General features: G+C 31.5%; 1 protein-coding gene across 1 annotated transcript in view; it reads left to right on the plus strand.

Moving 5' to 3' along the window:
• The window catches only part of LOC148312370 (sodium-dependent nutrient amino acid transporter 1-like), a 26,159-nt gene extending 5,692 nt beyond the window's left edge, over positions 1-20,467 (plus strand). Inside the window, exons 2-13 of the mRNA XM_088277386.1 lie at positions 6,534-6,653; positions 9,645-9,903; positions 12,980-13,190; positions 14,030-14,073; positions 14,621-14,768; positions 14,851-14,929; positions 15,870-15,973; positions 16,055-16,247; positions 17,690-17,866; positions 18,281-18,380; positions 18,848-19,119; positions 19,842-20,467. Coding sequence (XP_088133512.1) covers positions 6,534-6,653; positions 9,645-9,903; positions 12,980-13,190; positions 14,030-14,073; positions 14,621-14,768; positions 14,851-14,929; positions 15,870-15,973; positions 16,055-16,247; positions 17,690-17,866; positions 18,281-18,380; positions 18,848-19,119; positions 19,842-20,042 — 1,908 coding nt within the window. The 3' untranslated portion in view covers positions 20,043-20,467. The remainder of the gene's footprint in view (positions 1-6,533; positions 6,654-9,644; positions 9,904-12,979; positions 13,191-14,029; positions 14,074-14,620; positions 14,769-14,850; positions 14,930-15,869; positions 15,974-16,054; positions 16,248-17,689; positions 17,867-18,280; positions 18,381-18,847; positions 19,120-19,841) is intronic.
• The last annotated feature ends 80 nt before the right edge of the window (positions 20,468-20,547 follow it).

The following is a 20,547-nucleotide window of genomic DNA, read 5'->3' on the forward strand; positions in this document are numbered from 1 at the left end:
TTAAGCTATGAATTTAAGCTTTTCTGGAATTTACTTCTATCGTGATTATAAAATGTTATAATGTATCAAATATGATGTACGTATTTTGAATTTCACTTCCATAACAACAAAAAAATGCAATTGCAAACGTATAGGAAAAGAGTTCAAAGTAACATATAACTTATTAAAATAACATGCAGTTCCATCATAAAATGTCTACAAGCAATCTTAATCTACAATAATAATGATCGGTTACATCTCCCAAATTCTACAAAGAAATATTATCTGCTTGATTTACTGAGGTGTTAAAAACTTAGCCTATTTATTCAGATGAAGAGGTTTTTTCTCCTGAATATAATACAAACTTTATTAATTAATTCTTATAGGTTCTTCTTAGTTTATGTGGGCATCAAATCGGATCGTTAATTAGATATTGTATACGCATGTACTTATAATCGAATTTGTACAGAATACATATTAGGTAGGTAACACCTTAAAATTATTCTTTGATGGGGTGGTTCTGTTTTTTCGGTACCATATAATTGAACCTCTATCAATGGGTAGATATTTATTTATAAAAATAAAAATAAAAAACACATGTATAATACCACTTATTAAGTTTAATTTGATAACACACGACTAATTTCGAAAACTACAGTTGTTTTGATCGACAGGTGAAGGTTGAACTATTACTTTTTCAACTGTCAATGATAACAACTGTAGTTTTCGAAACTTCTTCTTCGCTTGCCTTGTCAGGTCCCTCCAATGTTGGCGATCACTATGGCAAAGGCTTCGCGGTCCTGCGCCATCCGGAACAACTCTTCCACTCCTCTCATCCCGGTCCAGTCGCGAATGATTTGAAACTAGTCCTGTATAATGAAAAATAAAACTCAATAAATGGTATTTTACAAGTGTTTATTTTGGGTGAAAATAAATCTTAGTGATTTTACATTCTACACCTACACTATTTAATATTTAATAACCTTGGACTGGTTCCTGAAGCGCAGGAGTGATCACCTTGCCTTCATCTCTTAATGATCAAGAAAATGCTGCGTCAATACGACGCAGTGCCCTATACACCATTGGCTGCGGATAAGGGTTAGAAAAAATAATCAACATTTCATTCCATAAGTTAATGCCACATCAATAAATGATATTTATTTATGGAATGTTTTTGTATGTATATCATTCATTGTATGTATATAATTCATTCACAGTGAAGCGCCCTTGAGGTATTTTGTTACGAAAATGGAGCTATATAAGTTATCCAAATTTATTATTATTATTATTATTATCTATTTTGACATTTTAAAACGGTGAACACAAATAACTAAAAATAAAGTATAAAATGAATGATTGCAGGATTTACATTATATAATAATCAAAACATACGTGTGTCGCAAATTATTGTATGAAACAGCTCGTTATGTAGTAATCACGGTCTACGGATAGTCATTAATGAAAAAAAATATTATTAGATTATTGTATTTGCATAAAGCATGGTAAAACACGAAAGTCACGTTCCTCTTTACTTCCTAATTAGTCGTGCAATATTGTGCATGTAATCGTAACATAATTTGAAACAGTTCAAGAAAATAACCGCATTTCCACATCTGCACGTTTGAACTGCATGCATGTCAAAGCAATACCTCGTATAGTATAACATAAAACAAAAATGTATGACACTTAAAAATTGGATTTATGGGGAATATTTCGATTTTATTGAAATAATTTTTGAATCTTTTACAAATAAAGTTTAAAAAATCCCGATTACAATTTGAATTCATCATAAAACAGGAAAAAAAACTGTTGTGGTTAGGATCGTCTTGTGATGTCCGATTAGCTGTTTTGATCTGAAAAGTAAAATAAAAGGAGTGGTTGGTATCTATGGTGGACGTTAGAGCCTTTTAATTTCACTCAAGAGGATACAACGGAGCGATGCGAAAACGTTGTAAAATTTGCATTATTTAGCAATTGCCTTGACAATTGGGCAAATTTTATTTAGAAATTTTAGTAGTTTATATATAAAATACGATAGTAGTTCAATATTGAGTCCGCCTCCGTAGTGTAATGGTCAGCACGCTCGGCTACCGTTCTGGAGGTCCCGGGTTCGATTCCCAAGGGGGGTAAAATAAATATAGGTGATTTTTTCACTGTAATATTTATTCAATATTACCATGGACTGGTACCTGAAGCGGAGGGCTGATCACCTTTCCTTCATGTGTAAACGATCAAGATAACACTGCGTTTATATGACACAGTGCCTTATGCACCATTGGGGTGCGGATAAGGGTTTTATTATTTATTATTAGTTCAATAGTACAATATAATGGTAGTTTTTTAATTCGTGGATTTAAAAGAAAGATTGATTTGGAAATATAATAAAATATCTCAGCTCTAGTAAATTACGCCTCTCGTGATTAAACATTTATTGATATATTTTCCTCTTTTTATTTTTAATATAAATAAATTATTCGGCTTAAAATATTAGCGAAGTTGTCCATTGTGTACCAAAATATTTATAATATTTAACAAAAAAACTGACTTATGTCGGTTAACGCCTGCGTTCGTCATGCTGTTCATCTCTAGCAATGGAGACTAATCGCGCAGTACATAAAATATGTAGGTACTCGTAGGTAATAATATAATAATAATAATTACTTTAACTAGGTAGTCTCAAATAAGCTTTCTTGGAAATTTTAAATTTAAGATTCCTAGTAGCTTTCTAATTACGTTTTTGCACTTAAAATATTAAAAAAAACATCCCAAAAATTATTTTTGACATCTCATCAAAGATGAAGAAGAATATGGAAGTCTGGGCATTTACGGGGCTGACGACCGTCATAGGCTGGTTTAAGTGATCACTTTACACACGTGTAACATGCCCAGACTTCCATATTCTTCTTCATCTTTGATGAGATGTCAAAAATAATATGAAAATAACTCCTGTAATTGGAGATAATCCAGATTTTGTGAACAAGTATTTGGACACACTCAAAATGAAGCGCAGGAATGATCACCTTGCCTTCATGTATCTAACGAAAAAGATAACACTGCGTCAATACGATGCAGTGCCCTATGCACTATTGAGTGCAGATAAAGGTATGTATGAAATAAAAAACATGGATTTCGTAGTTTTCTAGTGGAAAAATTACTCCGCGATATATGAGTATTTGTTGAAAGTGAGATGCTTGGTATTATGAAATGATATCGACATTTATTGTACCTTCTTTATTTTATTATATTTACCATGAACAACGTGTCTTTAACTCAGTGAAGAACAGTGAAGGTAACATATAATATATCACTCTTTGATGTGTTCCGTTCCGGGATTTAGTCGTAAAACGTTTCAGCGTGATGTAATGTTTTTATTGTGAATCCAAATGAAGAAATATCCAGAGTAATCCGACGACAAATGATAAACTGTATAAAACGTAATTGTAACCATAAATTCCAACTTTATCGCCTTGTATTGTTAAAAGCAAATGTTGCTCATAAGAGTAATAATAATTTTTAGATTGTTCCGTACAGATTAATAATTCAAGGATAAAACTGAACGAACCGAGGTAAATAAAGTGTGGAAACACCAACCATTATTTATTGATTTGGTAATAAAGCTCTTGCATAAGACCACTTTTTAGAAATTATTATTAACACGATTAGTTTCGAGAACTAAAAATGAAAATCAATTGGTGGAAATACAAGCTAAAGTACAGTGAACCCCCCTATAACGTTCAGCTAGGTATCGTGTTATCAGAGGAGATTTTATAAGGAGGTTTATGTTTTTAAATTGTATTTCAATTTTACAGTCATTTTCGCTAGTTAAAATGTTAAAATACCACTGAAATATTATAAGAAATATTATAAAATTCCCTTTCATAAATGGGTACCTCTGTGTCAACGTTGTAGGGGGGTTAACTGTAGTACATAATTTAGGTACTGATAAAGGTGAGAGGGTAATCACTGAAGGCGGCAAATTAGGTTAGGTTAAGCGGAAATATAGAAAGCAAGTATGAGGGATTTTGGTATAGATATTTGCTAAGTATATTATTAATAAATGTTTTTTATTTTTTTTATTGTATTTCTAAATTTTCTAGGTCGCTCATAACTTGCCCTCTGAATGTGACTGTGTGTAATTAATTTAAGTGGCGAGTCAAAAGAGTGATTACGTGATTCACGAATTCTGGAAAATTCGGTAAAAATACAAACATTTTGTATCTTCACCTATTGATGATAACATCTGTAGTTCTCGAAACTAATCAACAAACTTAAAAAAAATATCTTATAATAGTGATTTATTTTTTAATTCAATATTTGAAGGGACGTATGTTGTACACAAATGCCCAGGAGCTGGTAAACGATAAAATGTGGGGAGGACAATTGTAGGTGAAATTTAAGGGATTACGTCTCAGTTTAAAAATAAAATCAGTTGCATATTATTATGGTAGTATAATATAAACATTTTATAAAAGATTTTATCAAATAAATGGCTATTATTATTTTCTTAAAAGTACTTAAATAATTGTAGCCCAAAATTAGATGCTTAAATCCACATTCAAAGAGGTTCCAAGTTACAATTTATATGACATTAAATTTCTTGGACTTCAATTACCGTGAAAATATAATATATTAACTGTGCTTCTAGATTAATCATTAAAAATAATTTTAACGACTGGATTTTGAAACTGGATTATTCGTATACTATTATTGTCATGATGTTAATGATACCATAAAGGTTTTTTTATCCGCCTCCGTGGTGTAATGGTCAGCGTGTTTTACTACTGTGCTGGAGGTTCCGGGTTCGATTCCCAAGGGGGGGTGAAAATAAATATTAGTGATTTTACACCGTAATATTAATTTAATATTACCCTGGACTGGTTCCTGAAGCGCAAGAGTGATCACCTTGCCTTAATGTAAGTAATGATCAAGATAACACTGCGCCAATTCGATGCAGTGCCCTATGCACCATTGAGTGCAAATAAGGGTATGTATGAAATCAAAAACATGCATTTCGAAGTTATCTAGTAGAAAAATTACTCCGCGATATATAAGTATTTCTTGAAAGTGAGATGCAAGGTATTATGAAATGATATCGATCATTGGGTGCGGATAAGGGTTATAAGTAAAGTAAGTAAGGTCGAAGAAATAGTATAGGAACCTCTGCTTGCGAACTCTATTCGTTCCTTGTAACGCGAAACGTTTGAATCCATGTACCTATTGCTTGGTACAATGACTTTTTCTGCCCTGAACCCATAAAAACATCATGATTTAAATCCCATACGAAACGATTAAAATACACAGTTTTTGTTCTTCAACACAAACATAGTTATTTGAGATAATTTTTTGGTCAAATAATAAATAAACAATAATGAATTCGGGAAACAATATAAGTATTTGATATGTAATCATTATTGATCGTTGTACTATACGATACACAATACGCAATATGATTATCGATCCGATAGAGATACACGTACGTAATCTTAGTTACGATATATCGATCAATCTTTAAATTAAAATTTCATTAATACATGTTTATCTCAATCAACGTTTCTAGAATAATAGTTTTTATTTGTTTTTATTAATGTTTTATTACAACTAATTAATATATTCCCAATTTTTTTCAATACTGATTTCTTAAGTAAACCCATTATTTTTTACTTCAAAAGTATTGTTATTAGTGGCGGGTTGTGGTCCCGTGGTAAGTGTTGCGTATTCTTAAGTCAGAGTTTCTCGGTTCGAACCCACTCTACCACAATTTGATACCTATTTCTAATAATGAGCCGCTTAGACTCACAGAAACAGTATGAAATTGAAGTATTTTTGCAAATAATAAAATCACAAATATATCTTTTAAATAAATGTATATATATATATATATATATATATATATATATATATATATATATATATATATATATATATATATATAAATATATAAATATATATACATATATATATATATATATATATATATATATATATATATATATATATATATATATATATATATATATATATATATATATATATATATATATATATATATATATATATATATATATTGTATACATTTTTTATTACTAATTTTTATTTGGGTTAACATTAGCAACATATGTAATATAAACAAGCCAATTATAGTTAACCACAGAAACATAAAGATATGTACAAAATATTAAGTGAATATGCAAATGCAAATGAACACGTATTTATGAGAGAAAGTGTGCATGTGTGAAGTGTGTAAGAGGGTGTGTATGTGTGTGTGAGTCTTCATCTGCATTTATATGTCAACAGCGTCATATTTTCAATTCTTAGCACGTCTTCAGATTTTTATCAATAAGACAACTTCAGAGTATACTTTTCATAAGGTTCATGCTTGAAAAAGATTGATCGGATGAATATGTAGAGTCGAAGACCCTTCCCGCGGATATTTGTGCCGGAGCCGCACTTAAGGGGTCAAAGATCCGCACGCGGCGACATATGTTTCTCTTCGACTACGTTTCGACCTTACAAACATAATGTAAAAAAAATATATTTTTAAAAACATTTTGCAGGAAGGGAACGGATACGTGAATCATGCTTACACGGCCACTGAAGAGAAGCATAATGGACTTCCTACCGACAAAATGGCGCTGCCATCCCCTGATGACAACGTCAGTAATGCAGACAAAGAAGTAAGTAATATAATACATATATATATATATATATATATATATATATATATATATATATATATATACATATATATATATATATATATATATATATATATATATATATATATATATATATATATATATATATATATATATATATATATATATATATATATATATATGTATACACATATCGCTCACTCCTTTCAAGAACGTCATAAATCGAAAAACTAGATTTTTCAGGAGAACGTTTTTAAAGTTTAAAAATATAATACAATTTATTAAAAATAAATATCAAGCCACTTATTGAACTTATTACTGTGCAGCAGATCGTTTTAGTTAAAACCTGAAGGTTTTTTTCAAAAATATTTAGCATATTAAAAAAAAATTACCTTTTCTTCAAAATGCAAAATCCAAAAAACTTGAAGGAGAACGTTTTTAAGGTTTAAAAATAAAACACAATGTATTAAAAATACATATCAAACCACTTATTGAACTTTTTACTGTACAACAGATCATTTTTGGTAAAACCTAAAGGTTTTTTCTCCATTTGAAAAATATTTAGTATACTAAAAAAATTATAAAACAATACATTTTCTTCAAAATGTAAAAACAACATTTTCTGCCCTGTAGCGGGTAAATATTAAGTTAAAAATATGCCTCTTTTGCTAGAATATAGTACATTTTATGGGCATTCCGAAAACGTGCACAACTGAAAATTGACGATTTTTGATTTATGACGTTCTTGAAAGGAGTGAGCGATATATCAGTATATTTCATAAAACCCGCTTTTTCATCGAAAAAAGAGTGGACGTATGTTGTGTACGGCGAGCGAACATTTATCTCGAAAGAGTATAAGTAAGCGTCCGAGGTACGTTAGACACTTTTATTCCCAAATGTGTGAATTGATCTATAAAACGGTTATTACACTGCCATCTTTTGGTCATATTTAATAACTTTTCGAAATAAATTTAATCGAAATAATTTCTGCGTACATTTTATACTTGCAACGTAAGTATTTTAATAACTTTTTAAAATGAAAAACTAAAGCAAGTACAAAATCAACACGCACTTGTGACGCAAATATGATGCCAGGTTACCTTCGATTACCTCTATCAATTTATCCGTCTATCTGCCGTAGTGGTTAGCGCGAATAGCTACTGTGCTAGAGATCCCGTATTCCGTTCCCAAGGGGGTCAAATATAATAAATATGAGTGATTTATCAACGTAACTTTATTAAATACCTCGGACTTATTAAATTCGCAGGACTGTTCACCTTGCTTTTACGTAATTAACGATTAAGATAACATTGTTTAACTTCATGCAGTGCCCTATGCACCATTGGATGCAGATAAGGGTCAGAAGATATGAAGTAGATTTACCTAGTGATAATCGCAAATTGTATGATGTATTAAACAAAGGAAAAATTCATGAAAAAATATATGATCCAAATTTATTAAATTAGTCAAATTTCTCTGAAAAATTCACGTTATATTTTATCTAAATTTCTGTGGTATATATTTGGTCGATAATGAATTACTTATCGTTTGTTTGTAATCTTCCATCAATGAATTTTAAAACAATGTGGCATTTAACTTTCGCTAATCCGTCTAAAACCCTTTCAGGCGATTGCACAAATGTTTTTGATAATTTTTATTTGCGCCTGTCGCCATTTGACTTCTGTTAATTGATTTCATTTATCTGCATAAAATAGCGGAAAAAACCTTTTCATTGAAATTTTCTTTGTTATCATTTTCCATTATTCATTCATTTTTTAGGGCTGGCATGCTGATATAAAATGTGAATATAATCTGATATTAGACACTCCCATTTCTCAATCATGAAACTACTCTCTATTTTATTTATTGTTTCGGCATTAACTTTGTGGTAAGACATGTTACAATGATTAAAGAAAACACTTCGTTTTTTACCACTTGAGTTTTATTATAGACTACATGTTTCAGAAGTTAAACTTCCATCATTCAGGTCTGTATAATAACTATTATTGTAGTTATTATACAGACCTGAATGATGGAAGTTTAACTTCTGAAACATGTAGTCTATAATAAAACTCAAGTGGTAAAAAACGAAGTGTTTTCTTGAATCATTGAAACTACTCTCTATTAGCAACGATGATTTATCTAAATATTTCTGGTAGTTGAGAAAACAGACCAAATTTAGACATTTTAAAGGCTGAATTTAAAGCGATTTGATGTTTTTTAAAAGATTTTTATATTATAACCGAAGATGAGCACAGTATGTTTAGCCAAATGTATATTTAGAAAAAATCTAGAATGTCAATAGTCATACATTGAAATGTACAGGATGATCAAAATTGGCATGGTAAAAACTATTACTTTTTTATCCTTAAGAGCTTGGAAATCCTTTGAAAATAAGAAATAGCTCAAAATCAGAATATGTTTATATATTTCTTTTGAAATGATGAACGATTTAGTTGTAAATCAATACTGACTTAATACATCTGATTTAAATGATTACAACTGAGGTCTTCACTCTACTTGAATTACACTAAAAATAAATATATTTGGACATACATTTTTGTAAGATATATTACAACGAAGAAAATCTATTCTTAATCTTGTTCCAGATTTTCCGTAAAATAATGAAAATGTAACTGTTAGTGTCTAAGACCTTGAAAAACCTATCTAGTGTTACCTTTGAAAAGTAGACACTTATAGACCTTTATCAATGTTATGTTTTTTAATCCTTATCAGCACCGCATGGTGCATAGGGCACTGCATCGTAGCGACGCAGTGTTATTTTGATCGTTAATTGCATGAAGGCAAGGTGGTCAGCCTTCTTGTTCAGGGTGATATTAAATGAATATGAGAGTGAAAATTGCCCATATTTATTTTGACCCTCAAATCAAACACAGCACGGTAGCCAAACGCACTGAATTTTCTTGTTATTTTGACAGTGGACTATCAAAACATTTTATTTTATTACGGAAGTGGACTGTCAAAATAATAATTATGTTAATTTTACAGGCTGGAAAGGAGGAAGAGAGACCCATGTGGACTAACAGCCTCGACCTACTCATGTCCTGCATCTCTCTGTCCGTGGGGTTGGGAAACATCTGGCGTTTCCCCTTCACGGCGTACGAGAACGGAGGCGGTGCCTTCCTCATTCCCTACATCATAGTGCTGATCCTGATCGGGAAACCCATGTACTACATGGAGATGGCCATAGGTCAATTCACCGCCAGGAATAACGTCAGAATGTGGGCCGTAACACCGGCCATGAAAGGTAACTTTCAATCCTTAAACTTTAAATTATGTAATTAAAATATTACTTTGTTTTAAAATCACTACTACTACTCGCCTGTCCAAACTCAAAACACAGTAAAGGACATTTTTTGTATTACTTTTTTGTTGTTGCATTTTTGGACTAAATAGATTCTACTTATAATATTCTCAATATTATTAATATTTAAAGCATTTACTTTGTGGTTAGTCATTTTTACTTATTTATTTTTTTACAAAAATGTTAATAAAATTAGTATATAACCACTCACCGACCGGTGAGTGGTTATATACTAATTTTAAAAAAATAAATAAGTAAAGATTCTACTTAGTCAAAAAATGCAATAAAAAACGTACTGCAAAAAAATGTCCCTTACTGTGTTTTAAATTTGGACAGCCGAACTACTACTACTACCATCACGCCGTTTCACCGCAGGGGTAGGCAGAAAGGATGGAACGCCACACTCTTCTGTCCTGACATACACTCCTCGCCTCCTTCACATCCATACGTCTTACATGCCCTTCGATTACGCAGACTTTTGACACCGCGAGATTTTAGGTTCTGATTGATCTGATCGTGCTAAGTCTTTTTTGTGTTGATTAACAGTCACAGTCAATAGGGATCAGGGATGTTGAAATTATATTTAAATTATGTGTCATAAATTTATTGTTATTTATTGATCAAACACTGGATTATTCTTATATTAAAGGTGTCTCAATTCGAGATGAAACATCTCGCTCACTCCTTTCAAGAACATCATAAATCAATAATCGTCAATTTTCAGTTGTGCATGTTTTCGGAATGCCTAGAAAATGTACTATATCCCAGCAAAAGAGGCCAATTTTTAACTTAATATTTACCCGCTACAGGGCAGAAAGTGTTGTTTTTGCATTTTGAAGAAAATATTTAAATATTTAAATATATTTTTAAAAATAAACTAGTTATTTTTCAAATGGAGAAAAAACCTTCAGGTTTAACCTAAAAAGATCTTTTTTATTAAGCAGAAACTCTTATATTAGTATGTGAGATCCGAATCCCGGATTATAATCACACACATGAGAAACGCCAGAAAATGCCATTTTCATTTTTATTAATAAGCTTATAATTTGACCAGATAATTTATTTACAACATTTTGAGTGTGTCCAAATACTTGTTCACAAAATCTGGATTATCTCCAATTACAGGAGTTATTTTCATATTATTTTTTGACATTTCATCAAAGATAAAGAAGAATATGGAAGTCTGGGCATTTACGGGGCTTACGACCGTCATAGGCTGGTTTAAGTGATCACTTTACACACGTGTAACATTCACCAATTCTACCCATTATTGACAACCACACTACTCAAATTCTTGGAAGTTCTATATATATGAACCAATTTAGAAACTTTGTTCTTGAATCACTAGAACTTCACTAGAGACATCTATTGGTGAGATGTAAAGAAGCTTTTTTATTAAGCAGAAACTCTTATATTAGTATGTGAGATCCGAATCCCGGATTATAATCACACACTTGAGAAACGCCAGAAAATACCATTTTCATTTTTATTATTAAGCTTATAATTTGACCAGATAATTTATTTACAACATTTTGAGTGTGTCCAAATACTTGTTCACAAAATCTGGATTATCTCCAATTACAGGAGTTATTTTCATATTATTTTTTGACATTTCATCAAAGATAAAGATGAATATGGAAGTCTGGGCATTTACGGGGCTTACGACCGTCATAGGCTGGTTTAAGTGATCACTTTACACACGTGTAACATTCACCAATTCTACCCATTATTGACAACCACACTACTCAAATTCTTGGAAGTTCTATATATATATGAACCAATTTAGAAACTTTGTTCTTGAATCACTAGAACTTCACTAGAGACATCTATTGGTGAGATGTAAAGAAGCTTTTTTATTAAGCAGAAACTCTTATATTAGTATGTGAGATCCGAATCCCGGATTATAATCACACACGTGAGAAACGCCAGAAAATACCATTTTCATTTTTATTATTAAGCTTATAATTTGACCAGATAATTTATTTACAACATTTTGAGTGTGTCCAAATACTTGTTCACAAAATCTGGATTATCTCCAATTACAGGAGTTATTTTCATATTATTTTTTGACATTTCATCAAAGATAAAGAAGAATATGGAAGTCTGGGCATTTACGGGGCTTACGACCGTCATAGGCTGGACACACTCAAAATGTTGTAAATAAATTATCTGGTCAAATTATAAGCTTAATAATAAAAATGAAAATGGTATTTTCTGGCGTTTCTCATGTGTGTGATTATAATCCGGGATTCGGATCTCACATACTAATATAAGAGTTTCTGCTTAATAAAAAAGCTTCTTTACATCTCACCAATAGATGTCTCTAGTGAAGTTCTAGTGATTCAAGAACAAAGTTTCTAAATTGGTTCATATATATAGAACTTCCAAGAATTTGAGTAGTGTGGTTGTCAATAATGGGTAGAATTGGTGAATGTTACACGTGTGTAAAGTGATCACTTAAACCAGCCTATGACGGTCGTAAGCCCCGTAAATGCCCAGACTTCCATATTCTTCTTTATCTTTGATGAAATGTCAAAAAATAATATGAAAATAACTCCTGTAATTGGAGATAATCCAGATTTTGTGAACAAGTATTTGGACACACTCAAAATGTTGTAAAAAGATCTGTTACACAGTTAAAAGTTCAATAAGTGGCTTGATATATATTTTTAATAAATTGTATTATATTTTTAAACTTTAAAAACGTTCACATGAAAAATCACTTTTTTTTATTTATGACGTTCTTGAAAGGAGTGAGCGATATGTGTATATTTATGTATTGTAGAGTGAGCGATCTATCCTTTTTATATGATAGAAGATGACAGTCTGAGCATCCCAGTCCTTACGAAAAAAATTGGTCTTAATGTTAAGTTTAATTTTCCATGACCATTAAGATTAATTTTTGTTTAGTCAATTAAAAAATCCTGGGGTGAAAAAGATTGGGAACCCCTGCTTTAACCTAACAACCTTCGGCAATCTGAGACTAAGACACAGGATTTTGTTTTTTTTTGTTGTGCAGGTGTGGGCGTAGGTCAGCTGATTGCCAACGCCTCCATATTATCGTACTACGTGTCTCTGATGGGACTCACCCTGTTCTACCTCGCCATGTCCTTTAGCGAGACCCTCCCGTGGGCGTACTGCCGCCCCGAGTGGGAACGCTGCTTCTCGGCCTCGGACAAGAACACTACTAACAATGATAATTCCACTAGCAGCTCGGAACTGTACTTCTTGTAAGTAAATCATGTGGATAACCATAATATATTTCATACTAGACTCTTCCTCACGACGCGCGACGTAAGATGGTTATATCTTACGTCACATAAACAAAAAATAGCATGCGGCCTACTCAAAATAATATTCTAACCACAATACCACGTGAGGTGTATATTTCTGATACATGACATCTACGCCAAATCCCAATGTAGTTTTTTCAAACATATATCTTTTTGTATACCAAATACTCAAACTCTAGTTAAACTAGATAAATTGATAAAGTTATGTCCACAAAAATGTAATAAAATTAAGATAAATGAGAATGAAATTCGACATGCACATTATGCAATTATAAAAAAAAACTATCATTTCCTTTTTTAAAGTTATTTCAGTTTTCCAGTAACTTATAAGAAACATAATTAGTCTTCAATATTTGCAAGTTCGTTAAATTTGATTCACTGAAATTTGATTCCTGTTATCTACCTATTGCTCTTTTCAATCTAATTTTGTAAATATGCAATATGTCAGTTAAGAATTTAAGGTAAAAGAAATATCTATAAAAATACTTATTTGTAATGCCTTCCAAAGTGGGGAGGTAAGTGTGGGGAGGTGTAGAAATTATTTACGGTTCACCTTAAGCATTAGAGAAACGTCAAATGGTCTAATAACCATCTCAATAGAGTTTGTTAAAACAATTTTTCAACAATTATGATGATGAAAACATACTCTTTGATATTTGAGGCTGTTTTGTTACAATGCTCTATTCTTTACAAAAAAGTTTTTTTTTTATAACATGCTGTCGTTTTTTAACTTGAAGTTGGCAATTTTGTTACAAACTATATTTTTATCTTTGTAGAAAAGAAGTTTTGAGACAAACCCCAGACATTGAAAATGGAATAGGTGAGTTCGTTTTATCTGAGATTGTGTAAAATGTAATGCGAAAGAGTGAGTGAGTGAACGCTAACACATTGATTCCATTTCAAATTGCAGTAGCTAATACATACGTTCAGATACCATATATTATGTAACCCATGGTAGATTCTAATTAGAACGAGATCAACAGTAAAAATTATTCACCATATTTTGAATATTCCCAAATTTTTATTAAATAATGCCGTAAATAAACAAATCGTACAAACCATAAATACTATAAATAAAATTTGGAATAATTATTTTGTTATTTTTATCTGTGTAAAATTTAGACGGATCTAAATTGTCAGCGTTCTGTAAATTCTTACTATTTTATTAATTATTTATAATATTTGTTTTGCAATCAGATACAGATTTAAACGGCCATAATCTTAATTTTTTAGAAAAGCGGTCATAAATATAATAGATTTCAGATATGTTTCTAAACACGTCTAATATTATAATTAAAACATATTAGAAAATACTTGAATTAATTATTAATTGATGGCAAATCAGCTATGAATATTCTCATGAACAGGTGTTCCTGATTGGAGGTTAACCCTCTGTCTTCTATCATCCTGGTTTGTCATATTCCTTGTGATGATCAAAGGAGTGAAGAGTTCAGGGAAGGCGGCATATTTCCTGGCTATCTTCCCCTATGTCATCATGTTTGCCCTACTTATCAGGTAAATAATGAACGATCTTTGACAATTGGAATTGAATATCATAATTTAGTAAAACCGTTTTTAATTATTGTTATATTTTTAGAGCCGCTACTTTAGAAGGAGCAGTTGATGGAATAATATTCTTTATTAAACCGCAGTGGGATCAATTATACAATCCTAAGGTATGTTATGAAAATTTTACGAAATGTGTAAAAAGTCAAAACCAATGAAAAAATACAGAGGTATATGTTTTATTATCGATACTGATTAAATTAAATTTTTCAGCCAAAAATAATCAACGGTTGTTAGAAGCAACCTTAGAATAATTTAAATAAAAAATGAGTTTTTAATGGCTATAAAGTTTACATAATTAGGTATTTTCTAACATAAGAAATGCGGCTAAAGAATATTTTTTACCAGTACGAGGAGAAAAGCTAAACACAATTTACCATTTATTAAAAATATTTTTTTAAGTAGAGTTTTCAATGAAAATATGTTTTACCGGTTTTTTTCATGCCCATGGTACATTTTACAGGGCTTAAATTAAACGAATTGTATTAATTTTACAATAAATATTTGAATCGACTAGTTGGCAAAATATTTCCTATATTATTTGTGCCCTGCCTTTATACACAAAGTAAATTCACAAAAGAGAGGTTGTTTTAAATACATATTGTATAGAGAATAAAAAAAAACTCTACTTTACCATACTTTGGCTTCATAAACATATACAAGGTAAAATAAACGTATATACAAGAGAGAAATTATAACATATAATTTATAATAGAAAAGTGCAATTCAAAACGGCTCTAAACTAGCATTCATTGGTTCCGGGCAAATATACATGCTAATACAATGCAAGTAAATATAGAGAGCGAAATTATTAGAAATGGTCACCTTATTTTATTTATTGTAACTGCAGACAGTTGGTAGAATTCCATATTGAATTGTTGGGTTAATATCCAAAATTAAACAAGGTTTATTTGGTTGAATTTTACATTTATTTATGGATATTTTAATATGTGACGCGTTTCGTCTTCTTAGGACATTATCAAACACTTGTTTGATAATGTCCACACGTCACCCAACAGGTCACCTTATTATTTACTTGGTGCATTTCAGGTTTGGTATGCTGCTACGACTCAAGTGTTCTTCTCGCTGTCTGTCGGCCAAGGGTCTATCATTATGTTTTCATCTTACAATCGGTTCACACACAAGGTTTACAGGTAAGATGAGACAGTGAACTTGTTCATTAGGTTACCAGAGAAGTTACTCAAAATAGTAAGACTCATGAATATTTCCCACAGAGATGCCATGATCGTCACAACGCTAGACACATTCACAAGTCTGCTTGCCGGATTCACCATATTTGGCATATTGGGGAACTTGGCTCACGAGAAGGGGACGTCCGATATCAAGAGTGTTATCGGAACTGGAGGAGCGGGATTGGCTTTCATTTCTTATCCAGATGCCATTTCCAAATTTGACTGGGTTCCTCAGGTAAAACCTTCATAATAATCAAGTGTTATCATTAAATAGTTATCAAAAAAGAGCAGAAATCTGAAAATATCATCAGAACTATAAGAATTTTTTTACAATGGCAACTTTAAATTAACTCAACTCACCCGAGTATAGTACAGTAAACCTCCCTTTAAAGTGGAAATAGGTTCCCCGTTATCGGAGGGAACATCATAGGGGGTTAATATTTTTAATTTAAAATACATTTGTATTATTACATTTTAACCAACGGCAATTGCCAAAATGGGTCATTATTAAATTAAAATACAATCTGAAAACATTTACCCCTTATAAAATGCTCTCCGATAACGCGTTATCTATCTCTATGTTATAGGGGGGTTTACTGTATTGCTATTTTGTGCACATATGTAGTTGGTTCTTATGAGAGAAATCTATCAATTGTAGTTTTTAAAAAAAATGATTTCTTCTCCTAGTTCCATAGTGGATTACTTGTTTGGCTATCATGCTGGATATCCCGGTTTCGATTCCCAGGCATGGTCAAAATAAACAAAAGTATTTTTTCACTTTAATATTTATTTAATATTATCCTTGACTTAATATTATCCTGAAGCCTAAGACTGATAGCCATGCCTTCATATAATAACGCCAACTTAGCATTACATCAATTTGACGTAGTGCCCAATGCACCATTGGGTGCGAATAAGGGAAAGAAGAAGAATGAGAGAAATAATATATTCTTATAATCTCTCTCCATACCCAATAGTACATAGGGCACCATATGAAAATGATTAATAATTTATTTGTTTTATTTCATCGTACAAACTCGTGTAGTTGCAATTTTTATTGTCCTATAACTTTTTTTCACCCATGCCAGGTCACATTATATGAATGCAAGGTGATTTGTCCTGCACCCTAGATTCATCTGCACATCAGATTGATCTTTCATTTTTTTCATTCATTCAAACCCTTATCCGCACCCAATGGTGCATAGGGCACTGCATCATATAAACGCAGTGTTATCTTGATCGTTAACACACGAAGGTAAAGTGATCAGCCCTCCGCTTCAGGTACCAGTCCAGGGTAATGTTGAATAAATATTACAGTGAAAAATCACTTAAATTTATTTAACTCCCCCTGGGAATCGAACCCGGGACCTCCAGAACGGTAGCCGAGCGTGCTGACCATTACATTACGAAGGCCGACTAGATTGATCTTTAGAAGTGAAATATATTTGTTGTAATACAGATGATGTGAGTCAATGTACTCAGGGTAAAGGACATCACTGATATTCTCTAAAGAAAGGGCGCTAGATTCAACGTTGGGCGCAATGAGAACCGATTGGCAATTTTTCAACATATGCAAATTTGCAGATATATCTGATAAGCTTTTGATTATGCAGTGCGTTTAATTTGATTTCCTGCAGATGTACAGATAGCCTTATACATAAATATACTTTTTTACAGTTGTTCGCAGTTCTTTTCTTCCTGATGTTATTCGTGCTCGGACTGGGAAGTGCCGTGGCTCTTCAGAGTGCCATCGTCACGGCACTCATTGACAGATACACTTCCAGAAAGTACTGGCAAATGGCCCTTGTGGCCTGTTCCTGTGGGTTCTTAATAGGCTTGGTTTACGTCACCCCGGTGGGTATTTATTCCATCCCTTAATATAAGCTAACAAATCTATTTATGCAGGAAAAACAATAAAATGATCTACACACTTAAGGGTGTTATCAATTTTTCAATCTGAAATAGTCACGAAAACTATCAAACATTTTATAAAAACCATTCGGTTTTAAGAGTTTAAATTAAAAATATTAACTTTATTAATAAGTTTTTCAAGTCTTTGCCAAGTAGAAAGGCAGACAATATTAAATACAAATTGAAACATTGCCTCCATCAGTTTGTATGTAGGAGCAGAAAATAGTTTTTCTTTCGCATTTGCTTATTTGAAATCCAAAATATTGTTAGAATTTTCGTTTGGAAATTTGGAATTCCTTCAATTTGGAATTAAGAGTTTTTACTGTGATACCATAATTTGTAACAATATACTTACAGGGAGGACAATACATTCTGACGCTTGTAGATGAATTCCTCGGAACTTTCCTGGTTCTCGGGATGGCTATTGGCCAAATTATTGGAGTCTTCTGGATTTACGGTAATTTGGTTTATTTATATATTCTTATATCTTACGTTATTGCGTTATCCTCCTATGTATGTATGTATTTATGAGGAGATGCATAAATGTGAAAGAGGCGAAGAATTTTTGCAAAGACAGAGTGGTGTGGCATTCTATTCTCTTTGCCTACCTCTGCGGTGAAGGCGTGTGATGGTTAGTTAGATAGTTTATATATTTTTTCACTTTATTTTATTTTTGTATACTGTTATTTCTTTTAAACATATATACGTTTTTCTTAATGTTATAATTATAATTATTTTACAATTGTTATTTTTTTCATATTTATGTCCTTTGAACCATAGAAGCTTGCACATTTCACCTCAATGTTTGGTTATAAAGATAATTAAAAAATAATGCACTTACAAAAATCGAGAGGTGTTTGTTTAAATACCGCATCATCAAAAATGGGTAAAAGGTCTTTCAATTCTTTAATTTGTTACGTTTAGGTTTAGAAAAGTTCTGCGAGGATTTGGAGTTCATGACTGGAGTCATAGTGACCAAGTACTGGAGATGGTGCTGGGGACTGATTACGCCTCTCATTATGATATTCGTGTTCATCTACGCCTTCGTCAGCCTCCGCAGGACCACCTACGGAGACTACGTGCTGCCCATGTCTGCTTATGCTGCAGGATGGACATTATTTGCAATTGCAATGATGCAACTTCCCATATGGGCTATAGCTCGTTTTATTATAAAGAAAGACGGAACCTGGATACAGGTAAGATCAGAAAATTACACATATTGTACAGGTAGCCACTTTTTAGTAATATCTATCTATTTTTAATTTAAATTTAACTTAAATTAAAAATAGAATATCAAAATAGAAGGTAATCAATTACCACTATTTTTTTTAAATATTGAGACATGTTTGAAAATGATGTATGCCGAAAAACATGTATCACAAAAGATTTAAATAAATAGTGGTATTTGCCAAGTAAAATTTAAATTAAGAATTAGTATATTTCACTAAGACCTTTTATCAATGAACTCTCAAAATAATTAAAGAAAACACTTCTTTAATTAAAAAAAATCTTCTTTAATTTAATTATTTTAAGTAAAATCATTAGTATGGCATGTATCACTCAATTTTGGGTGCTTTGCCAATAAAAAAAAAGTATTTTTCACTATTTCTTTCGACTCATCCTGTTATTTATTACATTTTTCTTGCTCTAGCAACTTTTAATGTAGAAGTCTCTTTCATTACATCAGGTTTATGTAATAGAAGACCCATTCACATTGACATTGAAGAATGTATTAATTTACATCCCAATATATTGTCTGTATTTTACTCTGACTACTTAATATTTACCCATCTACTAAATAAGCAGTGGTTCTAAATAATAATATAGTGCCTTAATGGGACCACCATCTCATATCTTTAATTTTATCCTCAAATAAGGAATCATTCTTCCAATATAATCATATTAATTATATTTTCAGACTATAAAGCAGTGCTTCAAGACATCAGAAAAATGGGGACCTAAAGACCTTGCAGTTAAAGCCGAATGGCGTCTTTTCAAGGAGCAAGCTAGGAAGGAAAGAAAAGCCATGGACGTGTCGAGGTGGAAGCACATACTTTATTCCTTAAATGGTACATACCGCTGGAGGGTGCGGCAGCAAACAGACCTTACTAAAATGTAGTTGGCGATGACAATCCAATTATTTATGAACTGTGATCTTGATAGATAATTTCTCTAGCATAATAAAACTGTGACAAATACACCACATGGAGAGTCAAATGCAATTTCTGTGTGTCATCCGTCGTAATTTTAAATTGAACAAAATGAATTATTTTTTTATTTCGATTACCCATCGAGGTTTGATAACCAAAAATGACAAACTGAAATGCCAATAAAATTCTTTCAACTATAAAATGAACTAGACATCACAAACACTTTATTTAGCCATTATCTTTTTTTGTATGTATTGAATTGAATTATTGTGTTTTCCAATTTTCACGTTTTCCTTACTAGTGAATAAATTTATATAAAAAATCACAAGACAATCAGTACTATTCTTGTAAACCTCTGAAATAATAGGATTAAACTAAAAATTTGCAATAAAAATGAACAAATTGTGATAAAATCAAGTGTCATGCTATCAGTTGTATCAACCCAAAAGAGTCAAAATTCCAAAACTTGGGAAC

Source organism: Brachycentrus maculatus, unplaced genomic scaffold, assembly GCF_059751285.1.
Source record: "Brachycentrus maculatus isolate JH-2025_06_01 unplaced genomic scaffold, ASM5975128v1 h1tg000042l, whole genome shotgun sequence".
Classification (NCBI taxonomy): domain Eukaryota; kingdom Metazoa; phylum Arthropoda; class Insecta; order Trichoptera; family Brachycentridae; genus Brachycentrus; species Brachycentrus maculatus.